The sequence below is a fragment of the Tachysurus fulvidraco genome, chromosome 1, assembly GCF_022655615.1.
Source record: "Tachysurus fulvidraco isolate hzauxx_2018 chromosome 1, HZAU_PFXX_2.0, whole genome shotgun sequence".
NCBI lineage: Eukaryota > Metazoa > Chordata > Actinopteri > Siluriformes > Bagridae > Tachysurus > Tachysurus fulvidraco.
The window spans coordinates 21,755,748-21,771,597 of record NC_062518.1 but is presented as its reverse complement, the minus strand read 5'-3'; the positions used below and the strand labels follow the sequence as shown (position 1 = coordinate 21,771,597).

General features: G+C 31.8%; 1 protein-coding gene across 1 annotated transcript; it reads right to left on the bottom strand.

The window, feature by feature from the left end:
• Positions 1-4,784: 4,784 nt before the first annotated feature.
• Positions 4,785-13,972, bottom strand: LOC113649272. The gene is made up of 5 exons (XM_027156980.1): positions 13,885-13,972; positions 9,274-9,369; positions 6,120-6,383; positions 5,898-5,999; positions 4,785-5,798 (listed from the first exon to the last, which is right to left on the bottom strand). Exons 1-5 carry the CDS (start codon positions 13,970-13,972, stop codon positions 5,689-5,691), a joined length of 660 nt encoding a protein of 219 aa, XP_027012781.1. The 3' UTR covers positions 4,785-5,688.
• Between the last annotated feature and the right edge of the window lie 1,878 nt (positions 13,973-15,850).

Genomic DNA, 15,850 nt, shown 5'->3' with positions numbered 1-15,850 from the left:
ATTTTCTCCCTGCTATTAGACACACAATACATACCTCCACAACACAAACCTTTTTCATTTCTATCTTAGATTATTTGTAGATTTATTGTAAATATTTCATGTTCTATGTGAACTATTTTAGCTTTTATCAACTACATTTATTTTACAGTTTATTTAATGACTAGCTCTACTAATGAAAAACCCATAGATTTGAATAAGTATCTCGTTATTTAGTGATATTTTACGGTGAAATGTGTTATTCATAATAAACGTACTGGTATCCACTGTCAACTTAATGCTGGTCCCGAATAGAATTTTATTGGCCCTTTAGTCACAGAGAGGTTTAACCCAGGCCAAAAATTTCTTAGCATTTGTATGCAAAGTTAATATAAATAATATCCTATTTAATATGGCAATATTGTAATATATCAATACTTAAATAGTAATAGATAAATAAAATATTTCTTGTTTGCTTTTATGTTGCTTACAAAGTAATTACATCTTTTCTGGTAGGATTTGTGAAAATATAGATATAAGCATAAAGATATAAAAGATGAACTCACTTTTTTCAATGAAAAGCCTAGTTCCATGACCAAAGATGAGTTTACCATTAGTGCCAGATGGCGCACAATGTTAAAGATCAGTACATTAACAAGGTACATTTACTTATTTTAACTCAACATATTAAGCTGTGACTTAACATATTAAGCTTTTAACTCAACACATTAGTCATACTGAACAAGGGTGCACAGAAAGCATAAGAAAATAAACATTTAAACAAAATAAAAAAATTGCATAGAAAACATAGCATATAGCATATAAAGCACACAAATTCTATCCTTTTAAAATGCATATACCATTATTTATTGTGTTTTTAAATCTAAAATTAATGCAATTTTAAAATTTAGCAGCACTGATCCAAAACAAAATTTGTAATTTCTTACCTTCTTCAACATATAGCCAAGTTCCTTTGCCAAATATAATTTTGTTTTCACCAACAATCACACATCCTGAACTTCCATACACATAACTTCGAGTTTGTCAATGTGTGATAGTTTGCTAGATTAAAAGCCATTTTTTTATAATCTGTCATAAAATACATCTATTAGCTCACAAAACATATGATGAGTATTTTGTTTCTTTTGTTGATATATTTTGTCAGATTTTCTGTCTATATGGAACTGAATGTAATGTAGGACTTTATCACTTTGTTTAAGTTTCAAGTTGCATGGTACATTAATCAAATAATCATTAAAATACTGAACTTAAGAATATGCATTTTTTATATTGAACATAACTGATTTAAATTTTATATTGGTACCAGCACCTAAAATGATCTTAGTGTTCCTTTGGTCAAAACATTTTTTTAAAACTCTTGTTAAATATTTTCAGGTGCACATTTTGTAAAGCAAAAAAACAAAATATAAAGTAAACTTTACCTTTATCATAAAATTGAATATAGCTGATTTGGTATATTTACAATAGCTTTACCTTTATTTTATAGCAATTTGTGCAGAATTTGGCAAAGTATAATCAACTTTACACGAACTTTAAAGTAATTCAATTTGGATTGTAAACTGTGCATTACTTGATTACTTTAACTGATTTTCACAGTTTTCATCTATTTTTATGAAACAGAAATCAACAGTATCAAACATTGTTATAAAACGCTAATCAAATTTAGAGCTATACTCTTTGAGATCATTTATATGTTTTCAAATTGTTTACATTCTATGTGCTAAATTATACTCACTTGTTTGAACAACCAGCTTTGTTCCAGCTCCAAAATAGATCCTGTAGCCAGAACCAGATGTCCACAGTGTCAAACACCCATTCATAAAACACGGTCACTGAATTTGAAAAGACAAAAATCAAGAAAAAAACAAGAAATGAAAAAATAAAAGCCATAGGTTAATTTGCACTGACTTTGAAAAAATGATAAATGAGGCTGAGGACTTTAGTAAAAATAAATAAATTAATTAATTAATGCAGCTTGGTATTTCAATAATCACCAGAAAATTTTTTTAATAAAGCCCAATGAATGAAGGAAAAAATGCACTAAAGGTTAATGTAAGTCTTGATATTCTAACCTGTTTTTGTAGTAACCTGTTGCCTGTTGATTTCTGCATGATCAATCTCTTAAATGGTACAGAGAAAAAATTTAAATATGAAAATAAATAAATTTTTCTAGAGAAATATGCACCACGATAACACCACTTGGTTAAATACACAGCTCTGACAAAACTTCAAATGAGAGAAACTAAAGTGCAGCAGTCGCTATGACGAAGATCTGCTCCACTGTCCCACTTTCTACATGTGAACATATGTTATCCTCCAGCAACCTGTGTATATTATAAATGCATTATTTTAATATAGAATTTTATACTGTTATACTGTTTTATAGTAGGTAGTATGGCCATTTTTTGCCTCAGATATAATACACAATCTTGTGACAGCATTGTAGCACAATGGTGAATTTAGGTGTCTTTGAGAGTATATATTTAATCTATATTGCTGTTGTTGTTTTTATGTAAACCAAAAGCCATGAGAAATCAAAACATTCGAATTTAACCATATATATATATATGTAGCGATCTGGAGAAACTCATCATACGTCGAATGTCACTGTAGTTAAATTTTGCCAAAAAAAAGTCAAAAGTTTCTAATTTAGGAAAAAAGATGTGTTTTACCCAAACAAAGTCGAAATGTTTTTTATTTTGTCTGTTTTTGCCTCAGTTGTTCTCAGACAATTCTCAAACGTGTTGAATTTACCAAATAAAAAGGCATTTATTACCAATTTAATCAACAGAAGCAAACAGATTGGTTATTTGCCTATCATACCAAAGTACGAGTGATGAAGGTAAGGGTCATGATTAAGTATTAGATATGATATAAGTATAAGATTTTTACCTCAGGATGAAACAGAGAATGTTGACAACCCATTGTAAAAAATTTTTTGGAATTTGGTAGTGTCAAAATGTGAACAGTTTTTCCCAGGCAGACACACATTCAGCCATATAGGTGTATGTAATAAAAGGTATATTTTGGATATTTACAATTATTCTTTGTTAATGTAGATGAATGATCAGCACCCCAGCAGTGACAGTAGCACTTGTGGCTTAATAACACTCTTGGCTTAAAAAACAACCCACAACCAAAAACTTTATTGTAGAAACTAACAAATGTGCACAAACATTACCACCTACCCGCACTTGCATCATTGCAACACCTACTAATAATACACTTGAATTCCAAGGTCACTGCTGCCACCACCAAAATACTATTCGATTAATGATGGTCCCATTCCACTGGTGGATAGACCCCCTGGTGGCAAGAAGTATGAATTGCCATTGGTATAAATGTGTCTGGTAAACCACTTTTACCTCAATCAGGGTCACAGTGGATCTTGAATCTTGAATTTTGTATTCTATTAATCTTTATATCTTTATAATCTTTATATTATTCTTTATAATAACTTTTTGTTCTATGTTTATGTTCTGTAAAGCTGCTTTGAGACAATGTCAATTGTAAAAAGTGCTATACAAATAAATAAACTTGAATCTCTTAGCCTATGAGAATACACCATGGATGTCTCACATATTTTAAATCAGGGAAGGAAAATACTTGAATACTTGTATTTCATCATTATATTTTAGTAATGCTTTGTACTAATATCTATTATTACTATTAGTAATAATTTATACTGAGTGGTGTTAAAAATTTATTGCATTTTTGATCCAAAAAAAGTGAATTCTTACATTTTTATTTAGACATTAAAAGTTAATTATTTAACTAATAGTTAATTAACCTTTAATTAAATAAGCTCCCATGTGTTTTATTTTTAAATAGTTTAAAGCAACCAATTTTGTTCATCATTTTGGAATTAACATTGTCTCTTTCAGACACCTTCTCAGAACTGTCTGCATCTGTGTATGAATAAGCTACTGGACTGCAGAGTGTAACTTGTGTATGAGCATTTCTTGGCATATTCCTGGGGCAGTGGTAGCTTGTGTGGTTAAGGTTCATGGTTGTTGATTGGAATCTTGGGGCCCTAATTCTGCCAAGCTGCTGCTGTTGGGAAGCTGGGCGAGACCCTCAATACCCTCTGCTCTAGGGGTGCTGAATCATGGTTAGCCCTGTGCTCTACCCGCAACCTCCAATGCTGGGATGTGCAAAAAAAAAAAAAAAAAGATTTCTTCTACCTCAGTAAAATGCTTCAATATGCTGGAAAAATCACTTATTTACATTTACAGCATTTGGCAGATGCCCTTATCCAGAGCAACTTAAATTTTATCTAATTTTATGGAGCAATTGAGGGTTAAGGGCCTTGCTCAGGGACCCAGCAGTGTCAGCTTGGTGGACCGATGTTTAAGCTCACAACCTTCCAATCCATAGTCCAACACCTTAGCCACTAAGCTACCACAACCCCACACTAATAACTTTATTTATTTACAAAACACATTAAGCATGAAGTTCATCTCATTTTTAAACCAAGGTCAGGTACTTTTAATATTAGCTGTTTAACACATTGATGGAATTTGTGTCATGTTTTTAGGCTGAACATCAAAGTTGTTTGAAAAGTAATACAAATTCCAAAGTTATATTGATATTATTGATAAATAATAAATGTTCAAAACATATTACATTTAAAAAATATGTTTTTTTTTGTTTGTTTTTTTGATTTTTGATTTTTTGAACATTTTCCTAGCAATTGTTTGATTTTTAACATATGTGGCTGTATATGTACAAGTATATAAACAAACCTTCTCTCATCAGAAGAGGGAGCCAAACAAGCCCATCATTTGTTGTTTTTGGAAAGAGTAATTTATTTTATTATTATAATAACTCATATATCTTCATCCTTCAGAAATACACATTCATCCCCATTGCATCATAACCCATACACACCAGCATTTTTAATTATATTCATTATATTCATGTTTGATAAAAAAAAAAAGATCCATATAATTAAAAGCAGATATTAAAAGTTAGATCCACAATCTTAAAACATACATAAATATAAAACAACTGAGTAACTGATTTAATGGTTTTGAGCATTTAAGTTAATGGAAAATGTTTAGATTGCATCAGTAAATTGCTGCAAAAGATGAAGCCTAAGAATGAGCATTGAATTAAACATGAACTTGCTGTTGCTCATTTCTTTATTGTATACAGAGTTCTCACTCGTGAATTGCGATTAATGACGAAACACAGTGTTTCTTAGGAACTGAAATGTGTGGTCGATTGTTATCTAAGGGCGAGGTTTACATCGTGCCTTGCAGGGTTATGTGCTGTTAAACCTGTGGTTAATGCAACGACTTGCAAAACTGTTATCTGTCTGCAGGCAATATTTTAATGTTGCACTATTTCCTTTAATACTTGAGCTCTATAAGCACACTCTATTTCGTGTAGAAAACATAATAAAAGCATATATAAAATATATAAAGCAGATTAAATTTTTCAACTAAATAGCACTGGAAAATAACTACTTGAAAAATGTGACTAACATGAAATACTTACGTTTTAATCACATATGCAGAAAACTGAAGAATTTAAACATAGAAAAGATCTCTTAGGAAACATGAAGGAACAGCTATGAACACTTACAGTTACAAGAAATTAAATTTTTTGTTTTGTTTTGTTTTTTATTTCGATGTACACCAGTTTTAGCTTGGGTAAAAGGTCATAGGATAGTTTCTGGATCTTTCTTTAGACAAGAAATGCCTTAAATGTCATCAGTATATTTACACCAACTGCTTTAGCCAACAGAAGTCTGAGGCCAGTCACAAACAATTGCATGGTGTTTCCCTTAGGATCACCTAAAAAAGAAAAAAATCTCTATATATGAACAAAACATTCAAACCATTAAACTTCCAGTCATCATATATACAGTATATATATTAATAGAATGCACTCACCAGAGTAAGTTTTTGTTTCAGGTTTCAAGATTTCAGTTGAATTGGTCACGTCAGACACGACAGTCGGACTTTTAGTCACGACAGTCATACCACAGTCTGGTGCTGAGAAAAGATTAACATGGAGATTCTCATGAATATCTATATAATCTTATTGATTTATCTTAGACTGATTGCCTCATTTGCAGAAGAAAAAAAAACAATCAAGAAATGATGTATACTTACATTGTCCAGGACCTTTATTAGCGGATATGCCTTTCATTTGACATGTTTCGATTGCATCTTTGGAAAATGTTGCGAAGTAATACGTCCCGTTCTTGGACATCACAGCGTTGTCAACAGTGTGCTTAACAGATTTCTTATTTTCTAAGGACAGAGATAATGTGCCTTCTTTTGGAGAGAATGCTGCAGCCAGACATGTATCCCATTTTTCATTGTTGCCATATGAAGATAATATTGATAGCTTTGGCACAAACTCTTGCACGTTCTCTAAAATAAAAATAAAATGGAAATAAATTAAAAATATAAATATGCTGACAAGTCAAGTCTTAAACATAATTAAGGCTTATCATGTAAAATCAAAACAGCCACAAGTAAAAGATTTCAGAGATAGAATGATGTACAAACATATCTGATTCAACAGTTAAACAACATAATAAAATATATGATTCTAGGGCAGGATGAATTAGCTTCAGCTTGATACAAATGCCATTCCTACTTCAGTTTCTACACATATTAGAGCTGGATCAGTCAGACTGAACCCTTTTTAACAGTACACTGGCATTATTAGGAATTTTTGATCAGTATAAAATGAATTAATTTTTATACTTAAGAAATTATTCTGGATACTATTGGATTTGAGCGGGAGAGATTTTTACCTCACAGAATTTGAGAGGTTTATGAACAAGCACTTAAGGCATCTCAGAGAACAGAAATTGGTTTGATATTACCATTTAAATTGAAGATTTGCATTAAAACATTTGGGGTTTTTTCAGTGAAAATTTTACCACAAGTAGAAAAAACAAAAATACCTATTAAACACTACAAATTCTTGAGTGTCTACTTTCTTAAGCTTCATATTTACCACCATTATGGAGTCAGATGTGACAAAGACATTCAAAGAAGAACATGGACACAACAAAACAGGACCGAACAATTTTTTTTTGCCTCTGGGATTTAAAATATCGACAAGTTTTGAGGCCTTTTAGGGCAAAAACCTCACAGTATTTAATCACAGATTACCAAAATGAATACATTTAAATTTATAACATGCCCCAAACTTGCAAACACTTCTAATCCACTTCTAACTTGCAAATCCACTTCTAAAATGACTTGCAAACACTTCTAATCCTCAGCTGGCAAACCTTTTAATAAATTATTCATAAATTACATGATGGCATTTTTAAACAGCATTATCTGCAATTTCCTCTGTGCACAATTATGATTATTAAGGTGATTTTTCTACATGTTCTACCCACAGTATTTTCTGTAAACATTGACATTGCCATTGATTATTAAATGTTATGTTTAAAGGCCTTGTACATAATAGATATGTAATAGAAATTTTCATTTCCGCCCAGCAAGGATAAATAAATACTGCTGCTTTAGTTCTTTTAACAATTTTTAATATCTTTAATTTTATCTCTTTAGTTTTATACAAAAATACAATGCTTGTTTTGTACGTGTTTGTTCAGTCTATTGGGTCTGTAAAAATCATATTATATACAAAACAACAAACATCTGTAATTTAGTTTCTAAAATTTTTGACTCTATAATTTAGACTAACTAGATTTAAGTTTCATTATTTTTACTCTATCGCTCTTCAATATGAAATTAGTCCACTTGATGATGAAAGACTTTTCGGTAAAAGAGATTTCTGTGATTTTATGAAATTGTCTTCTTTTTTTTTTTGCAAATGATTAAAAGTAAAGGGTCAATAAGTAGACACTGTATGTAGAATAGAATGTTTTAGCAAAGAACACCTGATGCTAGGTCTTTTTTTGGTGTAAATTTCATTATTTAATAAATATAAAAGGAACCTTTAGAAAAATATCTGTAGAATTATTTTTCCAATTTTGGGGGGTTGAAGAGGTATATCTGCGAATGGCAAATAAATAACTTGAATCTTGAATATGGAGTCAAACCATTTTATGGATGAATTGAAGGGTAAAGTAAGGGAAATAAAGAAATTAGTGCTTGGTGCAGTAGACATGGCATTATAGAATATTTCAATCCTGGTTTTATACAACATTTTTTAGACAGATAGACAGACAGATAGATTATAATATATCCATGTATATAACTTGTAATATAGTATATAGATTATTGAAATATTTACATTCTAATACTCTCCAAAGGCCAGTATTAAGTTATTACTGAGTATTAGTTATGATGTATTATTATCAGCATTATTATACCTTTTTTTTTTTTTTTAGTTTATTTGGCATACAGTAACCTGGTATTTAAAGTGAAACTTTTTATGCTTCAATTCACATTTTATTGCATTTTTAACTGTTTTGCATCATTATTATGAAACAATTTGAAAAACTTTAAGATGAACTTTATCTTTTATATTAAGCAAATGTAGAAAATGAATAATGTACATATACAGTCAAATATAGATCCATTTTTATAAATTGAATAACCTCAATGGCAATGGGGTTTTCTGCATGAATTTTGCAGTTATTTTGCAGTTAAAATATTATGTTTATTTTAATATCTATTCCTTGCCAAAAAATTCTGTCAGCTGATTTTTCTTAACTAGAATCCTCTCAGATGGCTTATTTCCACCAGATATACTTTTAACATGAAATTTGTTCTCTAATGACAAATACATCTTGAAAAGTACAAATTTGTATATTGTATAGATTACATATACAAGTTCTTTTCATTTTTAGGTTAATCATTCTACATTTAAAACAGCTGTATTTTTTAATATACAACCTATGTTTTATGCATGTGTGACACATTTTTCACATAGAACATCCACTATACTACAGGAGACATATATAAATATACAAACATTTTTTGCACCTGAATGGATTCCTGATTTTCTGAAATGTACTTAAGCAATAGCTCCTTTGCAATATTGCCATTTCTTAAAAAAATTAAGCTTACGATTCTGGTTCAAGCTGCCAGTACTTAGACGTACACAGTTTTTATAAAGTTATTAGTTAATTCTTGGAACTCATTTTTATACCATTGTCAAGTTACAAGTGACAACATAAGCGATTAAACACTGCATTGGCAATTTTCTTTTGTACACATATCCTCTAAGAATAATCACATCTAAGCCAAAATTTCAAGAACAAAACATTAAGTAACAAGTTGCAATTTACTTATTTCAACAACAAGAAAAGTAAGGTGAAAAATTACTTACTTGGTTCAACGGTAAGTTTGATCGGCTTTCCAAACAAGAGAGGATCAGTGTCACTGTGATTTGAACCTTTACAAATACCCTGCGCCCCAAGGTTGTCTTATGAACAGCATAAATAAAGCTAAAAACTGTTATTTTATTATAGAAAAGGGTCATGATAAGCTTTAACTACATCAAATTAATGACAGGAACATTGTGAGTGTAATTTTTTGTTGTGATTGAAAATTGAAAATATCAGCCTGGTACACTATCAAATCTGTTCAGGTTACTTTTAATAGATTACACAGAAAAATGTTAACATTAGTTAAAATTACTATAGGTCAAAATTTGTAATGATGCTGAATCTCTTACTTACTTGATGTGATGATATGGTTAATTGGCTTTCAAAAAGGTTTTTCTTCTGCCTCCAAAAACATCTTTAAACATTTAAACAACATTCCAGTGATTTTAAATGCCCGTTCTTTTGCATAGACAAAAATCCATATGTAGTTTGTAGACATATCCAATTTCCTCCATTTTCCTCCATTGAAGCACAAGCATCTTTCCAGAGTAAAATCCCCTCCAAAATAATTCCAAAAACATACAAAAATACCTCCTTATACACGAATACAGCCATGATTATTCAGCACTCCTGAGTCTTCAGTTGTTTAACACATCCAAATTAAGACAATGCTATACAGGTATTTTGTACAGGGTTTAACTGTGTTTGAATCACTGTGGTAAGAGTAAGACACAGTGATATTCCTCAGCCCAAAATCCCTTTGACAAATCAGCAGGGGCGTCTCTAGAGTTTCTAGAGTTTGATCACCATTGGAGCACAACCCCCATCAAGAATTTCTCAAAAGTGCTTCAAAAATGTGTTTAATTAGAATCCTACATATAAACTTTATTATGTTACGTCAATTATATGGTGTTACAAAGAGAAAATTCAAAGTGAAGGCAGAAAGAAATGAAAGAAAATGTCAAGCTTGATTTACATTAAAGACAGCGACTTTTGCAGTGGCAATTTTATTCAAATCAAATGAAATCTAATTTTATTTGTCACATACACATACATACAGAGTACAACATGTAGTGAAATGCTTTTTGCATCTGTCCGGTATTCAAACATAAATGGAATGCAATTAGGGATAAAAAAATAAAGCCAAAAGGAGGTAAAAAATAATAATAATCTAAAGTATAACCTATATAAAAACTATATAAAATATGAAAATATATGTGAAATAGAATTATAAACTATTCAGGATACTTTTAAAAGAACACCTATTTACCAGTCTTTTTTTTTTTCATTATAACGAAACTCGTTACTTACTTCATGATATGATGAATGGGCTTTCCAAAAGTTTTTTCTTCTGCCCCCAAATAAGTTTTAATGCTTTGCTTAATGCTTAATGCTTTGTATTAAACTTCCAGTAAGATGTTCAATGCTTATCTCCAATGTCCATGTCATTCATCCTCCATGAAAACACAAACTGGAGTCTCCAGTTGTTTAAAACACGTTCCATATGGAATACAGGTTTTTGTACAGGGCTTAACTGTGTTTGAGTTACCGTGGTAGTCCACGTACACAGTGATATTCCACCATACAAAAAAGGATTTGTGGGGCGTTTCTTCACTTTAATAACTAGCGAGGCACAATCCCCCGTAGAATTTTATAAAACTTCAAATAAAATTTGGATTTTGGATTTGAGTCCAACAATTGAGGACTTAAGGATTGATTTACCAAGAGGAATGTTAGAAAAATCCAATTTCTTTTAGTTGCAAATTTCTTGAAGCTCTACAACAATGCGCTCCTTTTAATATACTTTTGTTCGCAATAAATTTGATTTACTTTCTTTACATACATAAATATATACTTTTGTATTTATATTTTTAGGACAAAGACAAAGACATGAGCATGTGTACATTTAAAAAGGATAGATAAAAGGAAATTATATAAAATTACAGCAACAAAAAAAAGGTTGAAATAATATTTACCCTAACTTTATATAATATAAAGAGAATTTATTTATTTGTTTGTTTGTTTGCTTTACTACTTTTAATTATTTCTTTTAATAGAGTTTTGGACTTATTCTACCTTTTTTTTCCCCCAATCATTATTCATTAATATTTAGGTTGTGTTTTGAATTAAAGTACAAGAAATTCAAATGTAAGGCTATATATACTACATATATATATATGAGTGTGTGTGTGTGTGTGTGTGTGTGTGTGTGTGTGTGTGTGTGTGTGTGTGTGTGTGTGTGTATAAATCCCAAGAGCAGCACAAATGAAGATAACAAAAACACTTACAATGTATGAAGAAAGCAAGACTAGGGTCAATGTAGATTCATACAGCCATTTAGTCACAGTCATGGTAGGGTTTTACATACATTTTTTTTTTTTTTTTTTTTTTTTTTTTTTTGGTCTAGACAAAGTACAATTCCCCAAAAGGACAAGTGACATAACCTTAGGTTTTTGTTGATATTGCGATCTATTCTTATCATGGCACAATATGAACCTCATTCAAGCTACAAATAGCCCATATAATCGGCCAAATTATGCAAGGCCATATTTAAAAACCTGGATTTAAAAGCATCTACAGATAGTCAAACACTATTCCAGAGCTTAGAAAAATATCTTCCACTGACTGACTCTCAATAACATAGACCAAAATACAACAAATAGACCAATGTAGAAGGGTTTAACCAGAAAACTCCTCAGTTGTTTGATCCCATTAATTAATAAAAGAGTATATATGCGTATCTTTTTTATTTTTATAACTGTCCTTACAGTCAACGAGGTTCTCCTAATAGTAACCGATATAATAGTGGTATTACCATAATACCAATCAATAGATATTTAGTAGAGTCTGGAAACTGGATGCTGAATGGTGTGTCAACACAATATCTTTTATACATTTTATACATTTCTGGCATTTAGCAGACACCCTTGTCCACAGTGACTTACAATTTATTTCCATTTATACCAGTAAGCACTTAAGGGTTAAGGGCCTTGCTCAGGGGCCCAGCAGTGGCAGCTTGGTGGACCTGGGATTTGAATTCATAACGCCTTAACATGCTAACCTACACCACGGCACTCCCGTAGCAGGTTTTTGTACATCAGTTTAATGTGATATGAACTACTGTGGTATACCCCCCACCACAGTGGCACAAAGCAGAACAAAAACTCCCTCGATTCAAATACCAGTGTAGGATATTCTGAAGAGCTCTTTCTGCATTATTTGTGAAAAGCTACACAAATTACCTACAAATCTACAGATAGTGACAAATGAGAATAATCACATGTATATTTACAGTTAGTCGAACTACAAATTTACAAAGATCTGTTTTAATCCAAGCTTGCTTTCCTTCCATGCAGTCTAAAACAATGATTAGGAGCAATAGAAGAAAAATATGATGCGCTGCCTGAGCTGCTGTTAATCACGGTCAATTTTGGATACTGCTTCAGGATTTCTGTTAATCTGGAAGTTAATCTGGAAGCAAAACCATTGATAAAAGTTAAGGTTAATAAAGATTTTCATTAAAGAATTTTCATTTGTAATTGAAAAAAAAAATACTAAAAATATGCACCAGAAGTGAGATGACTGAAGAATCAGTGTACTAAGAGCCAGTGTACAGTCAAAGAGATTACTGGGTCATATTAAGACTAAGACTAAGACAAGAGAAAATGGATTAAAAAAAAACAAGAGCAAGGGCAAAAATATTTTGCAGAAATATGTACAAAAGGTATGTGTACATACAAATACACTGAATTGGGCTATTGATATTGTATATTTTTAACGGTGAATGTTGAGGTGATGATGGCAAGGAAAAACTCCCTGAGACAACATGAGGACGAAGATTTAAAGGTAACGCATCCTTATCTGCATGACACAGGCATTGTCATTATAAATAACTTCCATTCGTTTATTATATGGTATGCTTTATAACTATGTGTGGGTCATGTAACCAGGGAAGTTTCGTTCCTTAATGGAAACTTTTGTTCAAAAAGGAAACAAATGTTCATACCAATTGCAGTCCAAAGCCATCTTCATGTTTTTTTCAGTAATTTCATGTATCTCTGTTCGGTCGTCAACAGCAGTGAGAGCTTTCCCAGTCATGAGATTCCAATCAGGATGGATCAGGCAGGTCTGGAGAACAGATGGTGTCAGGATCACTAGTATCAGTACTAGGTCATCATCACATAATCATGCAAAAATAAGAATATAATCTCATGAAAGTGTCCTATGTACCATATTGTCCTACACTCAAGTATGTTTGTACAATCACTTTTTTAATCCTTCCCTTCATAATCCAGACCTGCAGAACTTTCTCCTACAAAGCTCCCCATCTCTCAGATCCTTCCAGTTAGTGTTCAGGACTCCAACACAGTTTAGCAGAGTTTACAAAGCAGAGTTTAGCAGAGTTCACAGCAGAGTTTACAAAGCTTTTGGAATTTAGCTCAAAAACTGAACCCGATTTTAAACATATTATGTCAAGAAATCTGCTTGTAATCCCTTCAGACAAAGGGAAAAGATGGAGATGAATGTATGAGCACCATATATTTTAATGACAATGATAAAGATGTGGAACCATGTAGTTGTTTTTGAACAAAGCCTAGTGTGAAATGACTTACTGTGGTACCGTAAGTCCCACAATGGCATACCGCTGAACAAAAACTCACTGCCACCCTCTACAGAGTATGTGTCTTGATTATGACACATTATTACGCTAATCTACAGCAAGAGTCATTAAAAGTATGTTAGCAGAGGTGGGAAAAAAAACAGTAACTATAAATTTGCCAAAAAGTCGGGACCTGACTGATTAATCGTGGTTTTCCTCAGCATGAGGGAAAATTCTTCTTCTTTCTTTGCATAGCCACATACATATACAGTAGAAAGGATTTATTTATGTAAAAATCTGGCTTGATCTTCATCTAAGTTCCAGGAATCAACAAACACAATCGGTTTTTACTAATAACATCAAATTATTGAATTTTATTGAATATCTCATTCAAATATTCAGACTATAGGTTGAAAAAATGTCAACAGGAGTCAACAAAAGCTAATTAATTAAAAATTGGCAAACCTGGCATCCAATAAATGAAGTGCGTTTGGAGATGTGGGATAAAGCTACTTTATTTAAGACAAGTTGGTCTAAGTATTATGACTTGAATGCTGTAATCTCATATTACGCATGTAATTTCATTGTTAAATGGAGGAAAACATTAAGGTTCATGTTTATCTTGAGACTTTTGTGCAGTCAAGATCAATTGCTATTGCAGAGCTGTGTTTCTGTAGAGGCTCCAGGTTGCCTTGAATAACTGTGGACCCAGTTGACACAGTGAAACATTCTGGTGCAAAAACCGTTCAAAAGAACTTGCATGAGTAGGAACTGAGATAAGGTAAAAGGTGCTTGTGGTTATAAACCACTCTGGTTTTCTCAGGAAACAGATGATTTGGTAACATTTGTCTATTTGGGCCTCCCAAAGTTAGAAAGTAGTTTCAGAAAGCTAGGAATTATGTAGCTGATAATCTATTTCTATTTTCTTTGAATTTAAACATAAGCCTTTGTATTATATCCTTAAAATATATTTAGGAAATTAAAATAGATAATACAGTGTTGTCTCAAGGAAGAAATTGAAATGTGAAATATATATTGTGTGAGACAGACTTCTATTTCTTGCTCATATTAACCTCATAGTTCCTGTGAAAATGAGTCGGTTAACTAAATAAGTCCTATAACTTCCCTATAGTTTCCCTATAACTTGGGGTATAGGGAAAATTATATAAATTGGCAGAATTAAATTGCAATCTATTAAAATAAAATGCCAATTTATTTATTTATTTATTTAGTTAGTAATTTTGTTAACATCAATAATTATCCCAGCTCCCAGTGTTGGGAGTTCCTAGACTTTGTCGTTCAACCCCTGGTTGGAGTCACTCTGCCAGGGATTGATCTGCATGGTCAGCCAGTGTCTCGCGGGATTGTTGTGGATGGAGCCGCCCGGAGCCTGTCATGCCTTCTTTGAACCATTGTTGTGTAAGTCAGCTGTATGGTCTGGTCTTTATCAGCAATCATTTGCAGTCTTTGACAGGAAGGAATTAGTCTTGGGTTTGTGGTAACCTCTGAGTTTGCGCTGATCCATTATTTCCTAAGGAGCTCTCGGTTGCACGATTATAAACTGTTGTAGAAAGGACATTATTGACATTTACATTATTTCCTGTCCAGCATCACCCAAATGAGGATGAGGATCCTTTCTGAGCCTGGTTCCTCTCAAGGTTTCTTCCTCATATTATCTCAGGTTGTTTTTCCTTGCTTGCAATGCCTCTGGCTTGCTCATTAGGAATATATGGTAAAGATATATAGTAACTTAATTTTAAAATTTATATTTATTTATTAATTTATTGTTATTCTTATTTGTTTTGTTTTATACTTCTGTAAAGCTGCATTGAGACAACGTAAATTGTTAAAAGTGCTTTACAAATATGAATTGAATTGAATATCTATCTGTCCATCCATCTGTCCATCCGGCCACCTACCTACTCCTCTATTCATCCATCTACCTATCCATTTATCCATCCCTCTTTCTACCCATCTAC

Excerpts from the sequence above, each read along its gene's own strand:
- LOC113649272 (XM_027156980.1), bottom strand. The coding sequence starts at position 13,972 with ATGTGTCATAATCAAGACACATACTCTGTAGAGGGTGGCAGTGAGTTT. Across the intron at positions 6,000-6,119 it reads TAATAAAGGTCCTGGACAAT|CACCAGACTGTGGTATGACT; the intron begins GTAAGTATACAT and ends ATCTTTTCTCAG. Across the intron at positions 5,799-5,897 it reads TGAAACAAAAACTTACTCTG|GTGATCCTAAGGGAAACACC; the intron begins GTGAGTGCATTC and ends TTTCTTTTTTAG.